The sequence below is a fragment of the Neolamprologus multifasciatus genome, chromosome 22, assembly GCF_963576455.1.
Source record: "Neolamprologus multifasciatus chromosome 22, fNeoMul1.2, whole genome shotgun sequence".
NCBI classification, from domain to species: Eukaryota; Metazoa; Chordata; class Actinopteri; order Cichliformes; family Cichlidae; genus Neolamprologus; species Neolamprologus multifasciatus.
Genome location: NC_140459.1, coordinates 1,446,542 through 1,463,860, shown reverse-complemented (window position 1 = coordinate 1,463,860; position 17,319 = coordinate 1,446,542). Strand labels below are relative to the sequence as shown.

General features: G+C 42.4%; 2 protein-coding genes across 2 annotated transcripts in view; one reads left to right on the top strand and one right to left on the bottom strand.

Annotated features, from left to right (window-relative positions):
* The window catches only part of LOC146492509 (class I histocompatibility antigen, F10 alpha chain-like), a 153,949-nt gene that overhangs the window by 34,746 nt on the left and 101,884 nt on the right, over positions 1–17,319 (bottom strand). The window lies entirely within an intron of this gene.
* LOC146492515 (CD209 antigen-like protein A) lies at positions 7,056–12,027 on the top strand. Its single transcript, XM_085149241.1, has 7 exons — positions 7,056–7,637; positions 8,505–8,615; positions 9,926–9,988; positions 10,069–10,164; positions 10,420–10,559; positions 10,814–10,920; positions 11,650–12,027. Exons 1-7 carry the CDS (start codon positions 7,481–7,483, stop codon positions 11,768–11,770), a joined length of 795 nt encoding a protein of 264 aa, XP_085005367.1. The 5' UTR covers positions 7,056–7,480; the 3' UTR covers positions 11,771–12,027.

Sequence of the window (17,319 nt, the reverse complement as noted above, 5' to 3'; positions counted from 1 at the left end):
GTAGTTTTAAAATACCCCGTTTTTCTGTCACCAACTACACTTTTAACAGTGTTTTAGCCGCGAATGTCCTAGAAACAGGAGTGATACACCTGCTGCTGTCAGACCTGCAGGTATCACACTGTGATGTTTCCTTTATAGTGGACAGAAATATTTGCAGTGGCACAAATAATTTGTAGCATCTTGTTGAAGAACAGCTGATTGTTCTGTAAATAGTTTGAAATGGTTATTTAAAAAATCAAGGTAAAATTAAATGGATGCAAATAACTTTGTTGTTTGCATAACTTGTGCATATGATTTTAAAATTGACAGTTTATATTTGCATTTAAAGTTATGAAATATGATCATTAAACATGTTTGTGGTTGTTACAGTTTTTTGTCTGATTTTGATCAATTGTGTTAACACAGTTTGTCAAAATGAAAACATGACTGTAAATTCAGACACGTGAGGTTGTGCTGAAAACAATGATACCAAACAAGGCAAGTAAATAGTTTTTAAAGGTGAAATGTGGAGGAAGCATCAAAAGTAGTTGGACCCCAGAGGGTTAAACATTTTTTTAAAGTAACACAAAAGTTACTTTTCAAGTAATTAATTACTTTTAGAATCTAGTAACTCAGTTACTAACTCAGTTACTTTTTTGAAGTAGTAACTATTACTATAATTAATTACTTTTTCATAGGAACTTGCGCAACACTGCTATCCACACACTCCAAACACACGAAACATGACAAATCTCTCACATCTCAAGACTCGCGCTCTCTCTCTCTCTCTCTCGCTCTCTCTCTCCACTTTATCTCGGCTGTAACATCTGATGATGTAAAATGAGGAGACGAGGATGCGTGGCACATTAAATGTTGCACAACGTATTTGTGAGTTTCATATCAGATAAGAAAAACATTTTCAGAAACCGTTCAGTTCTTGTCAATCCTTGTCACTACATTGCATGCCTGCCCATAAACACATATACACAGAGTTGTACATATATTTATATAGCCACACCTTACATTATATGCATAAAGTCTAATTATACACACACACACACATCTATATCTATATATGTGTGTGTGTGTATATATACAGTGGGGCAAAAAAGTATTTAGTCAGCCACCGATTGTGCAAGTTCCCCCACTTAAAATGTTGACAGAGGTCAGTAATTTGCACCAGAGGTACACTTCAATTGTGAGAGACAGAATGTGAAAAAAAAATCCATGAATTCACATGGTAGGATTTGTAAAGAATTTATTCGTAAATCAGGGTGGAAAATAAGTATTTGGTCACCTCAAACAAGGAAAATCCCTGGCTCTCACAGACCTGTAACGTCTTCTGTAAGAAGCTTTTCTGTCCCCCACTCGTTACCTGTATGAATGGCACCTGTTTGACCTCATCATCTGTATAAAAGACACCTGTCCACAGCCTCAACCAGTCAGACTCCAAACTCCGCCATGGCCAAGACCAAAGAGCTTTCGAAGGACACCAGGAAAAGAATTGTAGACCTGCACCAGACTGGGAAGAGTGAATCTACAATAGGCAAGCAGCTTGGTGTGAAAAAATCAACTGTGGGAGCAATCATCAGAAAATGGAAGACATACAAGACCACTGATAATCTCCCTCAATCTGGGGCTCCACGCAAGATCTCATCCCGTGGGGTCAAAATGATCATGAGAACGGTGAGAAAAGATCCCAGAACCACACGGGGGGACCTGGTGAATGACCTGCAGAGAGCTGGGACCAAAGTAACAAAGGTCACCATCAGTAACACACTACAACGGCAGGGAATCAAATCCCGCAGTGCCAGACGTGTTCCGCTGCTGAAGCCAGTGCATGTCCAGGCCCGTCTGAAGTTTGCCAGAGAGCACATGGATGATACAGCAGAGGATTGGGAGAATGTCATGTGGTCAGATGAAACCAAAGTAGAACTTTTTGGTATAAACTCAACTCGTCGTGTTTGGAGGAAGAAGAATACTGAGTTGCATCCCAAGAACACCATACCTACTGTGAAGCATGGGGGTGGAAACATCATGCTATGGGGCTGTTTTTCTGCCAAGGGGACAGGACGACTGATCCGTGTTAAGGACAGAATGAATGGGGCCAAGTATCGTGAGATTTTGAGCCAAAACCTCCTTCCATCAGTGAGAACTTTGAAGATGAAACGAGGCTGGGTCTTCCAACATGACAATGATCCAAAACACACCGCCCGGGCAACAAAGGAGTGGCTCCGTAAGAAGCATTTGAAAGTCCTGGAGTGGCCTAGCCAGTCTCCAGACCTCAACCCCATAGAAAATCTGTGGCGGGAGTTGAAAGTCCGTGTTGCTCGGCGACAGCCCCAAAACATCACTGCTCTTGAGAAGATCTGCATGGAGGAATGGGCCAAAATACCAGCTACTGTGTGTGCAAACCTGGTAAAGACCTATAGTAAACGTTTGACCTCTGTTATTGCCAACAAAGGTTATGTTACAAAGTATTGAGTTGTATTTTTGTTATTGACCAAATACTTATTTTCCACCCTGATTTACGAATAAATTCTTTACAAATCCTACCATGTGAATTCATGGATTTTTTTTTTTCACATTCTGTCTCTCACAGTTGAAGTGTACCTCTGGTGCAAATTACTGACCTCTGTCATCATTTTAAATGGGGGAACTTGCACAATCGGTGGTCAAACAAAGTTTGAAATATTTCCTAAACTGGCCCCATATTTTTAATGAGTGCACCACTACAGGGTTGGGAATGAAGTTGAATGAAGAGGATGGGAGTGGAGAACAAAGTGCAGCTGGTAAGGATATACTGTTGTCACTATGCAATTCCATAGTGACCCAGTCAGGACAACCACTCCGATTATGGTAAAAATACCAAAACACCAAACATCGTATGTTAGCAGCCCAATAATAAAAACGAAAGTTGGGAAGTGCAAACCCACCCTCAATTTTAGATTTTTGAAGATGCATCTTCTTAAGCCTTGGGCATTTACCCTGCCATAGATAAGATGAGATGGGAAAAAGGGAAAAGTGTTGGGAATGAAAATGGGTATGGCCTGGAAAAGGTATAAAAATTTGGGTAGAATGGTCATTTTAATTGAATTGATACGTCCTACCAGAGACATAGAGAGTGGTGTCCAGTGGGTAAGGGACCGCTTCACTTGGTTCAGCAATGCACTCACATTTTCTGTGAAAAGGTTTTTATGACAAGTCAGTCTGTTTAAGGCTCTGATATCTATTCTGTATGACTTAAAGCAGTTATGACATGGTCTGATTTTCTCACCCAATAAAGGAATATTCAATATATCAGTCTACTCTTCATTTTATCAGACACAGTTATCACTGCTCGTACATTTGCTTTTAATAAATATATGTACGCAATGAGCCAAATTTAGTGATGCCAACATACTGAAGGAACAACATTTGTCTCTTATATATGATACACCTATATATGCACTGTCAAAGATACTTGTCTTTGAGTGAAGATTTAAGGTGATAAGACATATGTGGCGTGAATAAGGCACGGCGGGACCACGGAGTATCGTTCACAGCCATTTTATTGAACACACCTCACCACCACACACCACCAACCCCTGAGTCCCCGTGTTTTAACACGGCGGGGGTGATTGCGGATGCCGTGCAGGTGCGTCCGCACGGCACCGCAGACCACGCCCCACCACACACCCCCATCGCCCGATTGAGGCCGGGGAGTCATCCGGCCGAACCTACTCCCCCACCCCACCGGTTCCCAACCTTGGCACAGAGCAAAGTCCGTTGCGGAGGCCGCCCACACCTCAAATGGCGGCGAGCCTTGTCCGGGGGTCGGCCACGCCTCCAGCAGCAGCGGCGAAACTGGTCCGGAGGCCGGCTACCTGGCAAGCTGGCACGACCCCGCCGGCCCCGGGAGGGGCTCACTACCAGGCGCATCTGACGCTCCAGGGCGGCTCGATCCTCGACCTCGAGCACAGGTCGAGCAGGCTACCCTGGCACGGGGACCGCCATCTCCCCTCCCGGTTTCTCCACCTCTTCCGGCTGGAGCGGCTCGTCCGCCGCTGGCGGGAGCGCTGGCGGGAGCGCTGGCGGGAGCGCTGGCGGGAGCGCTGGCGGGAGCGCTGGCGGGAGCGCTGGCGGGAGCGCTGGCGGGAGCGGCTCATCCGCCGCTGGCGGGAGCGCTGGCGGGAGCGCTGGCGGGAGCGCTGGCGGGAGCGCTGGCGGGAGCGCTGGCGGGAGCGCTGGCGGGAGCGGCTCGTCCGCCGCTGGCGGGAGCGCTGGCGGGAGCGGCTCGTCCGCCGCTGGCGGGAGCGCTTGCGGGAGCGCTGGCGGGAGCCCCTCCCGCGACTCCTGGCGGGAGCCCCTCCCGCGACTCCTGGCGGGAGCCCCTCCCGCGACTCCTGGCGGGAGCCCCTCCCGCGACTCCTGCCGGGAGCGGTGGATGAGCCGCTCCCGGCAGGAGCAGCCCTTCACCCGGCTGTTCCCCCTCCTCCGGCAGGCGCAGATCCCCGCGCGCCTCGTCTGCCACCTCCGGCTGCTGAGGGGCCTCACGCGGCTCCTCCACCGCTTCCTCGGGACACACCTGTGGGGGTGGCGCACAGGCCCAGAGCAGCGCCGCCAGCTCCCCAATCTTTCCAGGTGGCGCTCGTACTGGTCCTGCAGCTCTTCCTGCTGGCGACTCACCTCCGCCGCCTGCTCCCGCTGGGCGGCCGCCATTTCGGCCACCCTCTGTGCCAGCTCCTCCTTTTCCTGGCTCCGATACGGACCCGCCGTGCTGCCTCCTGGGTTTCGGCACCAATGTGGCGTGAATAAAGCACGGCGGGACCACAGAATATCGTTCACAGACATTTTATTGAACACACCTCACCACCACACACCACCAACCCCTGAGTCCCTGTGTTTTAACACGGCGGGGGTGATTGCGGATGCCGTGCAGGTGCGTCTGCACGGCACCGCAGACCACGCCCCACCACAACATATAAATAACTGCAACTTGAATCTGTACTGAGGCTCAGTATTTGACACAGAGTTCATGTTCACTGCTGTAATAGCTAATAATGATTAATATAATAACTATAATATTGGCCATTATTGGATTTTGTACGTGTTTTGGAGTTTGCATGTGTTTTGGAGTTTGTACGTGTTTTGGAGTTTGCATGTGTTTTGGATTTTGCATGTGTTTTGGAGTTTGCATATGTTTTGGAGTTTGCATGTGTTTTGGATTTTGCATGTGTTTTGGAGTTTGCATGTGTTTTGGAGTTTGCATGTGTTTTGGAGTTTGCATGTGTTTTGGAGTTTGCACGTGTTTTGGAGTTTGTACGTGTTTTGGAGTTTGCATGTGTTTTGGATTTTGCATGTGTTTTGGAGTTTGTACGTGTTTTGGAGTTTGCATGTGTTTTGGAGTTTGTACGTGTTTTGGAGTTTGCATGTGTTTTGGATTTTGCATGTGTTTTGGAGTTTGTACGTGTTTTGGAGTTTGCATGTGTTTTGGAGTTTGCATGTGTTTCGGATTTTGCACGTGTTTTGGATTTTGTACGTGTTTTGGAGTTTGCATGTGTTTTGGAGTTTGTACGTGTTTTGGATTTTGTACGTGTTTTGGAGTTTGCATGTGTTTTGGATTTTGCATGTGTTTTGGATTTTGCATGTGTTTTGGAGTTTGTACGTGTTTTGGATTGTGTACGTGTTTTGGAGTTTGTACATGCGTTGTCTCTAGGGGCCACCGTAAGTTTCATATCAGTTAAGAAAAATATTTTCAGAAACCGTTCAGATGCACTTTTATCATTTCGTCCTATAAATTTGTTCCATCATGTGAGTCGGCTGTCATATAAACACTTCTGTGTTCTTATTTAGTCACAGATCAGATCATCACATCTGTCAGGACAGAAAAACTAGCAGCAGTAAATGTACTGCAGAGTCTCAGGTTCGTGTTCAGCCCAGGCTCTGTGCTGTAACTCAGCCCCTCTCTCTCCCCCCACTTTCTTTACTGTTTCAATGGTCTCTGTCCAAAAAACAACAACAAAGAAATATCTGTGAAAAAGTAGAGTTGTGTTTTGGAGTTTGCATGTGTTTTGGAGTTTGCATGTGTTTCGGATTTTGCACGTGTTTTGGATTTTGTACGTGTTTTGGAGTTTGCATGTGTTTTGGAGTTTGCATGTGTTTTGGAGTTTGCACGTGTTTTGGAGTTTGTACGTGTTTTGGATTTTGCATGTGTTTTGGAGTTTGCATGTGTTTCGGATTTTGCACGTGTTTTGGATTGTGTATGTGTTTTGGAGTTTGCATGTGTTTTGGAGTTTGTACGTGTTTTGGATTTTGTACGTTTTTTGAGGTTTGCATGTGTTTTGGAGTTTGTACGTGTTTTGGAGTTTGCATGTGTTTTGGATTTTGCATGTGTTTTGGATTTTGCATGTGTTTTGGAGTTTGTACGTGTTTTGGAGTTTGCATGTGTTTTGGAGTTTGTACGTGTTTTGGAGTTTGCATGTGTTTTGGAGTTTGTACGTGTTTTGGATTTTGTACGTGTTTTGGAGTTTGCATGTGTTTTGGAGTTTGTACGTGTTTTGGAGTTTGCATGTGTTTTGGATTTTGCATGTGTTTTGGATTTTGCATGTGTTTTGGAGTTTGTACGTGTTTTGGAGTTTGCATGTGTTTTGGAGTTTGTACGTGTTTTGGATTTTGTACGTGTTTTGGAGTTTGCATGTGTTTTGGAGTTTGTATGTGTTTTGGATTTTGCATGTGTTTTGGATTTTGTACGTGTTTTGGAGTTTGTACGTGTTTTGGAGTTTGTACATGCGTTGTCTCTAGGGGCCACCGTAAGTTTCATATCAGATAAGAAAAATATTTTCAGAAACCGTTCAGAAGCACTTTTATCATTTCGTCCTATAAATTTGTTCCATCATGTGACTCGGCTGTCATATAAACACTTCTGTGTTCTTATTTAGTCACAGATCAGATCATCACATCTGTCAGGACAGAAAAACTAGCAGCAGTAAAATGTACTGCAGAGTCTCAGGTTCGTGTTCAGCCCAGGCTCTGTGCTGCAGCTCAGCCCCTCTCTCTCCCCCCACTTTCTTTACTGTTACAACAACAAAGAAATATCTGTGAAAAAGTAGAGTTCATAAACTCAAATCATGAATGAATAAATAAATAAAATAAAATGCAAACATTTTATTTTGAAGGAAATTTAGTTTAATTTGTTGAACAAACCTTCAATAAACCCAGAAAGTTGATTCTGTTTATCTGGACTTTGTGTTATCAGTTTTAATTCTAACTATGGACAAAATGTGGTTTAGCTTTTCCTGTCATGACCTCTGCAGTTCCTGTTCAAAGCAGCTCACAGAGAGACAGAGGAAGCGAAGCGACAGCAGCATCAGAATACAGAGGACCAACATTTACTTATGATTTACTGCAGAATCAGAATCAGCTTCACATAGAAAAGCTCCAGTTAACAGAGAAACACAGCGACTGAGTGACAGCTCTGCTGTACAGGAAACTGATACTGCTGAAAACTGAGCATCTTAAAATGTCTTCCATCATCGATGAGGATCCAGAGTTGAGCATGAGTGTGAAATACAGCAAAGGAGAGGACAGAGGAGAGAGACTGGAGGGACTGGTCCTCCTCCATGAGAATGTGGACTCCAGCACAGACCATCAGGTCCCTGTTTCAACACAGGACGGAGGTAAGTATCAAATACTGAGGGATCAGGAATCAGGAGAGACGGTTTCCATCTTCTCAATAAAATATCAAACTAATACAGATCCATCAAAGCTTTTGGGTCCAGAGACTCAGTTTATTCATAGTGTGGAGGAAAGTTCAAGCTTTGGTGAAGGTGTGCAGTCTCTGCTCTTATTGTGGTTTATATGTTTCTATATTTTTAATGTTTTCTGTTTATTTAGAGAATAAATGATAAAAATTGTCTAGTTTAAAGTATCAGTGTGTCATTTTAGTAAGTGTAGAAACTCTTCAGTCTCCACAAGCTGACAGAAAAGTGTTGGAGGAGTTATCTCACAGATCAGTGGTGAAGGCAGAAATATAAGAAACAAGGAAGTGTTGGTCGACACTGTGGAGCGAGTATAACCACGGAAACTGCTCAAAGCACACTTTTCACAGCTAGTTTTAGCTGACAGGAAATCAGACCAATGAATAACAACTCTGTTTTCATTTCAGCAAATCATGGAGATATTGTTTTAATGACATAATATTCATATTATAATAACCAACATTGTCTTCATGATCTGGTCTTTGTGTGAAACACGGCTGATACACATTCGTCTGTTTCTGAGTCACATCAAAGCGTTTCTCTGTCAGAGTCTCTGTTCTCACATATGTAAAAGTCACCTGAAGACAAACATGTGACAAAGTCTCCTGTAAATATCAAAACTGCTAGAATGAACTTGTTCAGCTCATCATCAGGTCGGCTGCAGGTGGAAAGTCTTTCTGACAATAAACCAATAAAATACGCTTGAAAAATGGGAAACAAACTATGATTAAAACATGTTTAATAATTAAATTAACAAATTATTTTCTCTCCCTTTTGCCTTCGTAGAAATAAAAGCCCAGGAGAAGCTTCCAGCTGTGAAAAGAAGCCGTTTCAGAGGTGTTGAAGTGAAGCTGGTGGTTCTGTATCTGCTGATTCTGGCTGGAATCACAACACGCTGTGAGGAGTTTTATTATCATGCTCATGATACACTCCCATGTTAAAATGAGCACCTTTGCTGCCTTAAAAACATGTTTCCATTCAGGACCAAATGAGTTTTGGTCTCTAAGGATAGTTTCCTCTTCATAAAAACTGCACGGTGGCATTTTAAATGGAATTCTCTGATCAATAATATGAGCTGCTGTGTGGTACAGCCTGACCAACACGTTGGTTTTGCTGACTGAGCTTCTAGTATTTCATGAGTCTGTTACTTAGCACTGATTAGCAGGTGTGTGTCTGTGTGCATGATTCCTGGCTCATATCTTGTGTGTGTTGTGGAGGTGGAGTGAATGTTCTTGTTGTTCCTTCAAACTCTTCACTCAACACGGTGATTCTGTGATTATATCAACAAAGCAGACAGGCAGCAGCATCTGCTGCAGACTGATGCAGGTGCAGTCACACTATGTTAGACAGTGGCCGTCTGTCATTGTGCGACTAGTTAGTTCACTTGGTGTATTAAGCAGGTAGCTAACAAGCTAATGTTAGCTCCATTCATCTGCTGGGATATATCAATTAATATTTTTTTATTACATCAAATCACAACAGCAGTTGCCTCGAGGTTCTTTATATTATCAGGTAAAGACTCCACAATAACAAAAACAACAACACAGAGAAAACTCCCAGCAGCTGCTGATGTTTGGATTTTAAGGTGGTTTGATTCTAGGTTTTAAATCAGTTGATGATCTTCAGCTGACCTTTAGGTCCTGGTGGAGCTGTGACAGACTTAATGCTGAATCAGGAGAAACATCACGCATCTGTGATGTGAGAATAGAGACGCCTGCAAAAGGACGTCTGAAAGCAGGAAAAACTGTAACAGGAGTTCCTGGAAGCTGCAGGAAGAAACATTTATTAATTATAAATAAGCAGAAAGAGGAAGTGTTGAAGCCTCAGAGCAGCTTTGACTGAATGTAAAAAGACATATTTTCAGTGAGAACAGGCACATGTCACATGAGTCCGAATCTATTCTTTCAAAGCATATAGATAACATCTCTGACTACAGGTGTAGAAATGCTGTTTGATTCTTCACCTTCTTCCTCCACACTGAAGCACAATTATTCTGAATCTTGTCAGTGGTTTTTGTTCACAGTTGATACGTATTTAGCTCATCAGATTTCCTGCAGTTCTAACACCTCCACCCACAGGACATGTTAAAGAACAATGGCTGCAAGTTTCAGACTCTTATTGATATTTGACAAAGCAGAGGAAGAAGATTATTTCTGTTCAATGTTTCTCTCATTTTATTTTATTTTGATTTCACTGAAATATTTCAGATGCTTTGAACAAGAGTGAATTCAACAAAATGAAGAACAGCCACACTGAGGATGAACTTCAAGGTAAGCAAACACCAAGTTCTTATATCACAGATATATTTGCAGAACATTTTAACTTAATTTTGATCTGTTTTTCTCTAAAGACACAAAAACCAGCCTGACTCAGTTACAGAGCAGTTATGATGAACTGAGTAAAAACCACAGTCAGCTACAGGAAGAAGTGAAGAAGATGATAGAAGGTAATAAAGTTTGAATAACTAATAGAAAACATCAGTGTTACACAGTGATAACCTGATTGTGTCTTTGTTTTGAATCCTAAATGTTTGATGCTGTGTAACAGTTTCTCTGTATAAATGTAAGTTTCAGTTAATTATGAATAAGAGAGAAAACCTGAATTTAAATGAAGTATTTACAGGGAAAATGACAGGGACCAAAGATTAATGTGATACAACATGACACAAAGTCTGACTTTAAAACATGTGTTTGACTTTAAGAGAAGTGTGATGAAGGATGGTGGAGATTTGGAAGCAGCTGTTTCTTTATATCCAGTGACAGTAAAACTTGGTCTGACAGCAGAAGAGACTGTCAGACGAAAGGAGCTGATCTGGTGATGATAAACAGCAAAGAGGAACGGGTGGGTGTGTTTGTTCATGTCTGTGTGATCTTTGATGGAGCTGACAGTCATCTGTTACTTGTGTTTTTGACCTGCTGTCAGTCTGTGACCTGCTTCCTGTTTCCACTCTGATGGATTTCTCTCTGATTTCTGCACAATGGAAGAAAAGTTTCATCACATTTATTCTTCCTTCAGACATATTCACAAGATGATGTCACCACAACAGAAGTGCTGAATTATGACTGGAGACAATATTTGTGTCTCTTCTCAAACAGGAATTTATCAGTAAATTTGAACGATACTTTTGGATTGGTCTGGAAGCCAAAAACACATCAGGAGGATATGAATGGGAATGGGTGGACGGAGCACCGCTGACAGAAACGTGAGACATTAGTTTGTTTCTATTCCAGAGTTATTATTTAGAAGTGAAACATTGATGTTTTGGAAGATAGATCAGCAATACATGAGTTGAGCTATTTTCCAACAGCCCCACAAACTGAATGTAAAGAAAAGCAGAAATCCTCCTTTGAATGAACAGCTGTGCTTGAACTCTCTTCATCTGCAGTCTGTGATGACGTTCAGTTACAACAAGTCAGTTTGAAGAAATCAGGATTGAAACATGTTCAAAGCAGCGACCGACACATTTCACTTTGTTCAATTTGTCTTCATGTTTTTTGTGCTGTAATGTTTCTTTTCTCACAGAACAAAAACTGTTTCAGAGAATTCCTGTCTCTTCTTCTTTGGTGTTTGTGAAACTTCAGAACATATGAAGGAAGAAGCTTCAGTAAATATGACCTGATAGACACACATTTCAAAGTGATGTCTGTAAACAGCTGACAAAACAGTTTCAAACAGCAGAAAGTCAGCTCTGACTTCTTTTTATTCTCCATTTTTACAGCAGGAAGATTTCATATTCATCAAAGTTTGAAAGCTGTTTTAGTGTGCATGATGATTCTCAGAGAAAAGTCTAAAGGAGGGAAAGTGGGCGAGAAACCTGGGAAAGAAATACAGGAAATATTGGAAATATTCCAAAAGAGACTCATATTTATATGAATGTGACAATAGTTATGAGTTTAGTCCAGTTTCATATCAGATTTGATCTCTCTGACAGGTTCTGGAAAGAAGGATATGGGAATCCCGAATATGGTATCTATGGAGCCTGCTGTGACCGTGATGGGAGATGGATACAGTCACATTATTCTGATTCAACGACCTTCATCTGTGAGAAATGAGTTTGGTGCTTTGATGTAAATGTTTGAATAATCCAACCAAAGACACCTCACTATGAAATGTCCTGCATGAGCCTCAGACTCAGCTTACAGTCTTTACTTGTTCATTCTGCATCATATATTGATTACATATATTGTCCCTCTGTGCTCTGTGCTGTACAGTAAGGTTGGAAGTCATCCACACAAAACCTTGAAGTACTTCATTACTCTGTAGTTCCAGCAAATTGTTCTAATAAAAGTCAAAGTGCAGCTTGTCTTTACTTTGGTTTACTTGGTTTATTCATCAGTCTGTTGGTCCTAAAACTTCAGTAAATGTCTTCTTCAGTTTCTCTCAAACAGCTGAAAGTAGCTGCTTCTTATTTTTAGCTACAAATCAGGAACCAAGAGACTGAAACCAGCACAAATTCAGTTTGTCAAACTTACAACGTGTGAATAAGTGAAGATGAATCCGTTTAAAACAGCTTTCCTTCTTCTTCTTCACTTACATCAAAACACAACTTTACCTTCCTGCTTAGTTTGCAGCGAGCTGCCTGCACAGCGTTAACACACTGAAGGTCAAAGTTCATTTCAGCATGAAAGAAAGGAAAAGTCCAGAAACAACAACCCTCCTAGTGGACACGGTTAAAGTCTGTTGATTTAAAAAAAATTTAGGGGGCCTAGAACTGAGCCCTGTGGGACACCCCACAAGAGAATAGCAGAGGACGACACATGGTCACAGAGACAGACACAAAAGGTTCACAGAGTCAAGTTCTTCTCTTTCAAGGCTCTATTTTTCACCAGAGCTACAGTATCCAGAGTCGCACGTAGTGAAGTGTCAAAGTTATTGACAAGATAATCGACCTCTTTTGGAGTAGCGTTCAGATAGCTGCTCTGCTCTATGAGCATTGAAGATGATAACAGTGGGTGGATTATATTCTTAAACTTAATTACAGCACTTTCACATAGACATCTACTGTGATAAAGTCTGCTCTCCACTAGGGATGGGTACCGGTAATAAACGGTAGTAACCAGACCGAAAAGCAGCGCACATTTCGGTGCTTTACTTTCCTGAGATGTCATACGCTTCAGATTCTAGCCAATCATTTTACCTTTCCGAGGATAGTAGGCGGGCCCAGGTACGTACGTTCTTTTAGAGCACGTTATTACATTAATGCATGTAAGGTGAACTAGCAAACACCGTCATAGTTACATGCGGCTGTCTTCTTGTTTGATGGCAGATACTCCCTTCACCCTTCTGGTTAAAAAGGTTAAAATGACCAAAGAAAAAGTGGAAAACAGTTAAACATGAGAGGTTTTTGGACAAAGTTTATGTTTTTTCCATTGTTTAAGCACTGCTTCCAGCCAAGAGTGATACCATATATGCCCTATAGCTGCAGAAAAGGCTAACATTGTTATCTTTTTACAAAAAAAAGCTGAACATGAGAGGTTTTTGGACAAAGTGTGTGTTCTCCATTCTTTAAGCACCGTTTAAGCACCGGCACCGTTTCAAAAGTACCGGTTTGGCACCGGTATCGGATAAAACCTAAACGATACCCATCCCTACTCTCCACTGCTGTGTAATCAATGATTGTAAATGTAAATGTTATCAGGAAATGATCAGACAGGAGACGGTTTTCAGGAAACACTGTTAAATGTTCAGTTTCTATGCCATATGTTAAAACAAGATCTAGAGTGTGATTAAAGTGGTGGGTGGGTTCTTTTACATTTTGAGAGAAGCCAATTGAGTCTAATAACAGATTAAATGCCATGTTGAGGCTGTCATTTTTAGCATCTACACGGATGTTAAAATCACCCACAATAATTATTTTATCTGAGCTCAGAACTAAATCAGATATAAAGTCTGAGAAATCAGACAGAAACTCTGTGTAAGGCCCAGGTGGACAATAGATGATAACAAGTAAGACTGGTTTCTGAGTTTTACAGCTGGGGTGGACGAGGCTAAGCATCAGGCTTTCAAATGAATTAAAAGTCTGTCTGGGTCTTTGGTTGATTAATAGGCTGGTGTGAAAAATTGCTGCCACACCTCCCCCTCGGCCTGTGCTTCGAGGTTTCTGGTAGTTAGAATGACTCGGGGGTGTTGATTCATTTAAACTAACATAATCATCCTGCTGCAACCAGGTTTCTGTAAGGCAGAGTAAATCGATTTGTTGATCAATTATTAAGTCATATATTAACAGAGACTTGGAGGAGAGAGACCTAATATTTAATAATCCACATTTCACACTCTTTGCTTCAGATGTGGATACTGTATTGTTCTTTCTTCGTGATTGTTTATGTTTAGTTCATTTTTGGTGAGTTTTTTGTCTGTTTGGGAGCTGACACAGTGTCTAAGGGGATGGTTCCATATTTCTAGAAATGAGAGCTGCTCCATCCAAAGTGGGATGGATGCCATCTCTCCTAACAAGTCCAGGTTCCCTCCAGAACATTTCCCGGTTATCTATAAAGCCCACATTGTTTTTTGGACACCACTCTGACAGCCAGCAAATGAAGAAGAACATGCGGCTAAACATGTCACTCCTGGTCTAATTGAGAGCAGTCATCTGGAGCAACTTTACAGCTCACAGCAACAACAGGTGAAGCAAAGCAGGAATTCACCGAGTGGGGACGTACAGAGGACCTGAAGAAGCAAACAACTCAAAAACACGGCTGTCACGGCCCTGGACTTTTTGCGTGATCACAAAGAACAGGGCCTGCACCTCCTGCTGACAACAGGAGGTGTATCACTCCTGTTTCCAACCTGGAGACAGTGTTTACACTGTACTCTGCCCTCGCACTTAACTAGGCACATAGATAACCATCACTTACAGACTGTAAGTAAAGGCAGCCACAGGAGTCAATAAATGTCCTTCTCCCATTAGACAGGAAGCAGCGAGAGGTACCACTTCTGGTAGGATGTCAAAATAAAATGGACAGTGTTAAAACACCTGAGAAACAAATGAAGATTGTATGAACCTATATAACACCACATAAAATATGGGACAACTCTTAAAGAGCCAAAACACACCTTGGTCTGCCTTTGGTGGCTTTTTGGCACCTGTGACACTCACTGCTGCCCTCACTGAAGCACAAAACAAAATAACAACTACAAAACACACTATTGCTGGTTTCCTCTTTCTGGCGCAAAGTAGGTGATAAACAAACAAAAGAGAAAAGCCGATCAGCGGATCATTGATCAATTTCATGATTGAAGAAGCAACAGGAGAGGGAGAGAATGGGAGAAGAAGAGAAAGCTGCAGCGTAAAGACGCAGAAAAACTCCAGCTTTGTGTAACCTGGACGTGTGTCCCTCTATCTATAAAGAGATGATCTATACTGCTCGACCAAGTGCAATGTCTACAATATCCGAATCTAGGTTTGGGAAGGAGATTGGCGGTGGCAACTTTTGCTTTATATATATTTTCTTTGGATCAGTTCCCTTTACTCATTCTCAATGTAGGGATACCGTCAAATGCAGTAACCATCTCAAATGCATCACAAAAATAATCGAAACAATCAAAATAGATGTCAGACAAGAAACACAATATTTCAAAACCACAAAGAAAGTAAAAAAGAAAAGAAAATAGCATGTGAGTGTCCAGTTCCTTATGGTGTCAGTTTATTCAGTCACCCACTGTCTTGGGTTAAGAAATGAAAACGACCTGAATCTCAGGCGGGCAAAAAGTAGCAAAAGAAAATGATAAGGTATCTCTCAGGTGGGCTTCCTTTTGTTTTTTCCCTACCGCCCTCCTGGTACGGCAGGCATCAACATGTTGGCGTCCTGACACACAGAAGGCCTCCACAACAGCAACAGTGTCTTACGGTGTGTTCACACCGAACGAGATAGAGGCGGCCAGAGCGTCAGGTTTACATGTAAAGTCAATGGAAAGGCGTGATGACCCGCGATTGCGGCTCCCGCGAAAATTTGGAAGCAGATTTGCGTCGCAAAAACGCCAAAACGCGTGAAACGCGCGTCAGTGTAGCGCGTCTGGCGCGTTTGACGAGCAAAAAAACACCACGCGCGTGAGTTTTTGTGTTGCATTTTGTGCATACGCGCGTTCCGCGTCTACGGCTGGAGTTGGAAAAATCTGAACTCCAGCGTCAAATCGCGCCGTGACAACCAATCAGGAGCCTGGTGACGTGGCTGTGACCTAGGTCAAAGGGGCAGATCCAGCCAAAGCCCTTCATTCTTCAATGGACGGAAGGCTAATCAACGCTGTAGCAAACCACCCGGAGCTGTACGACACCAGCTGCTTTCTGTACCGAGACAGGAATATAAAGGACGAGCTTGGAGGAAGATTTGTGAAGAGATCGGGCAACCTGGTAAGTTCATTCATTTCTCTTTTTACATTTTTGATTGACCCGGGGAAGCCGCACAAAAGCTAGCAAGCCACCGCTATTTTCCCACTGACGTACAAATACCGTTCTGCTTTTATGCATGTTGTCATATAGGAATATATTTTCTTTATTAATAAACAGCACACAGTGGTCCCGCTGTTCATCCGTCACTGCTTTGCTTTTTCGCAGATTTTTTATTGCACAGTACAGCATTGCATTCTGCAGCTTGCCAAATTTATCATGTTTGGTTTTGATAACCATCACGTCCAATAGAAAAAAAACAGCACAAAAACAACCATAACTATGACCTTCATTCAGAAATAGACACCTGCACCGCGAGGGAAAAAGGCGCACGAAAGTGGAAGGCAGATGAAGAAAAAATGCAGCATAATAATACTTTTACGTTTTGCAATCTACAAAGGTTTGCACTTTGAGAATCAAATTGTGAGAACTGTGACTAATGTTCATGTTTGTGGGGGGGGGAAGTGTATAAAGTGCGTGGCGAGGGGCTAGTTATTCTGAGAACCCCTGCTGCAATAAATGAGGGACCACTGTATATACTTTCTCTATGATTATTGTATTCAACCTGTTAACATTTAATATTGGCTTGATAGAACCAACTGATTCTGCAGCAGAGCATCCCCTGTTGTTTCTCCTGGCTCCCCAGTCCCTCAGCTCCTGCTGCTGCACCACAGGTATGTAATTGTAGCATCAGATGTACAGCAAGCACTGATAGCTTTTTACTCGGTTGGATTCCCTTGTGATCACCTTTACTAAATGTCTACAACCAATCTGATTAGATCCTGTTTTTTGTTTTTGTTTTTAATGTTGAAATTAAAATATAGTAGCAGCCTTCTCATTTCTTTGTGTTTTGTGCTGTTTTACAGGCCCACAGAGGAGGACGGCTCCGTGGCAGATGAGGGACGGGTCCCAGGACGGTCCATCAGTGGTGGAGCTGGCCATCCTGGAGTCCCTGAAGAGGCCACACCAGTCTCCAATGGAGCATTTCCTCCTCAGCCTTGTTCCTGCTCTGGAGAGCAGCTGGGTCCTTTTTATTCCTGTCTCTCTGTAAATACTTATATTTTACATATTTATGTTTAATGTTTTTCTGTTTGAGAATTTTAATATTGTTTCAAATAAATTTTTATAATGACTAATGTCTCAGTTCTACTACACAGTAAATGTTGGCACACAACTTGACACATGTAGAATTTATTTCATATTATACTAATGACAAAA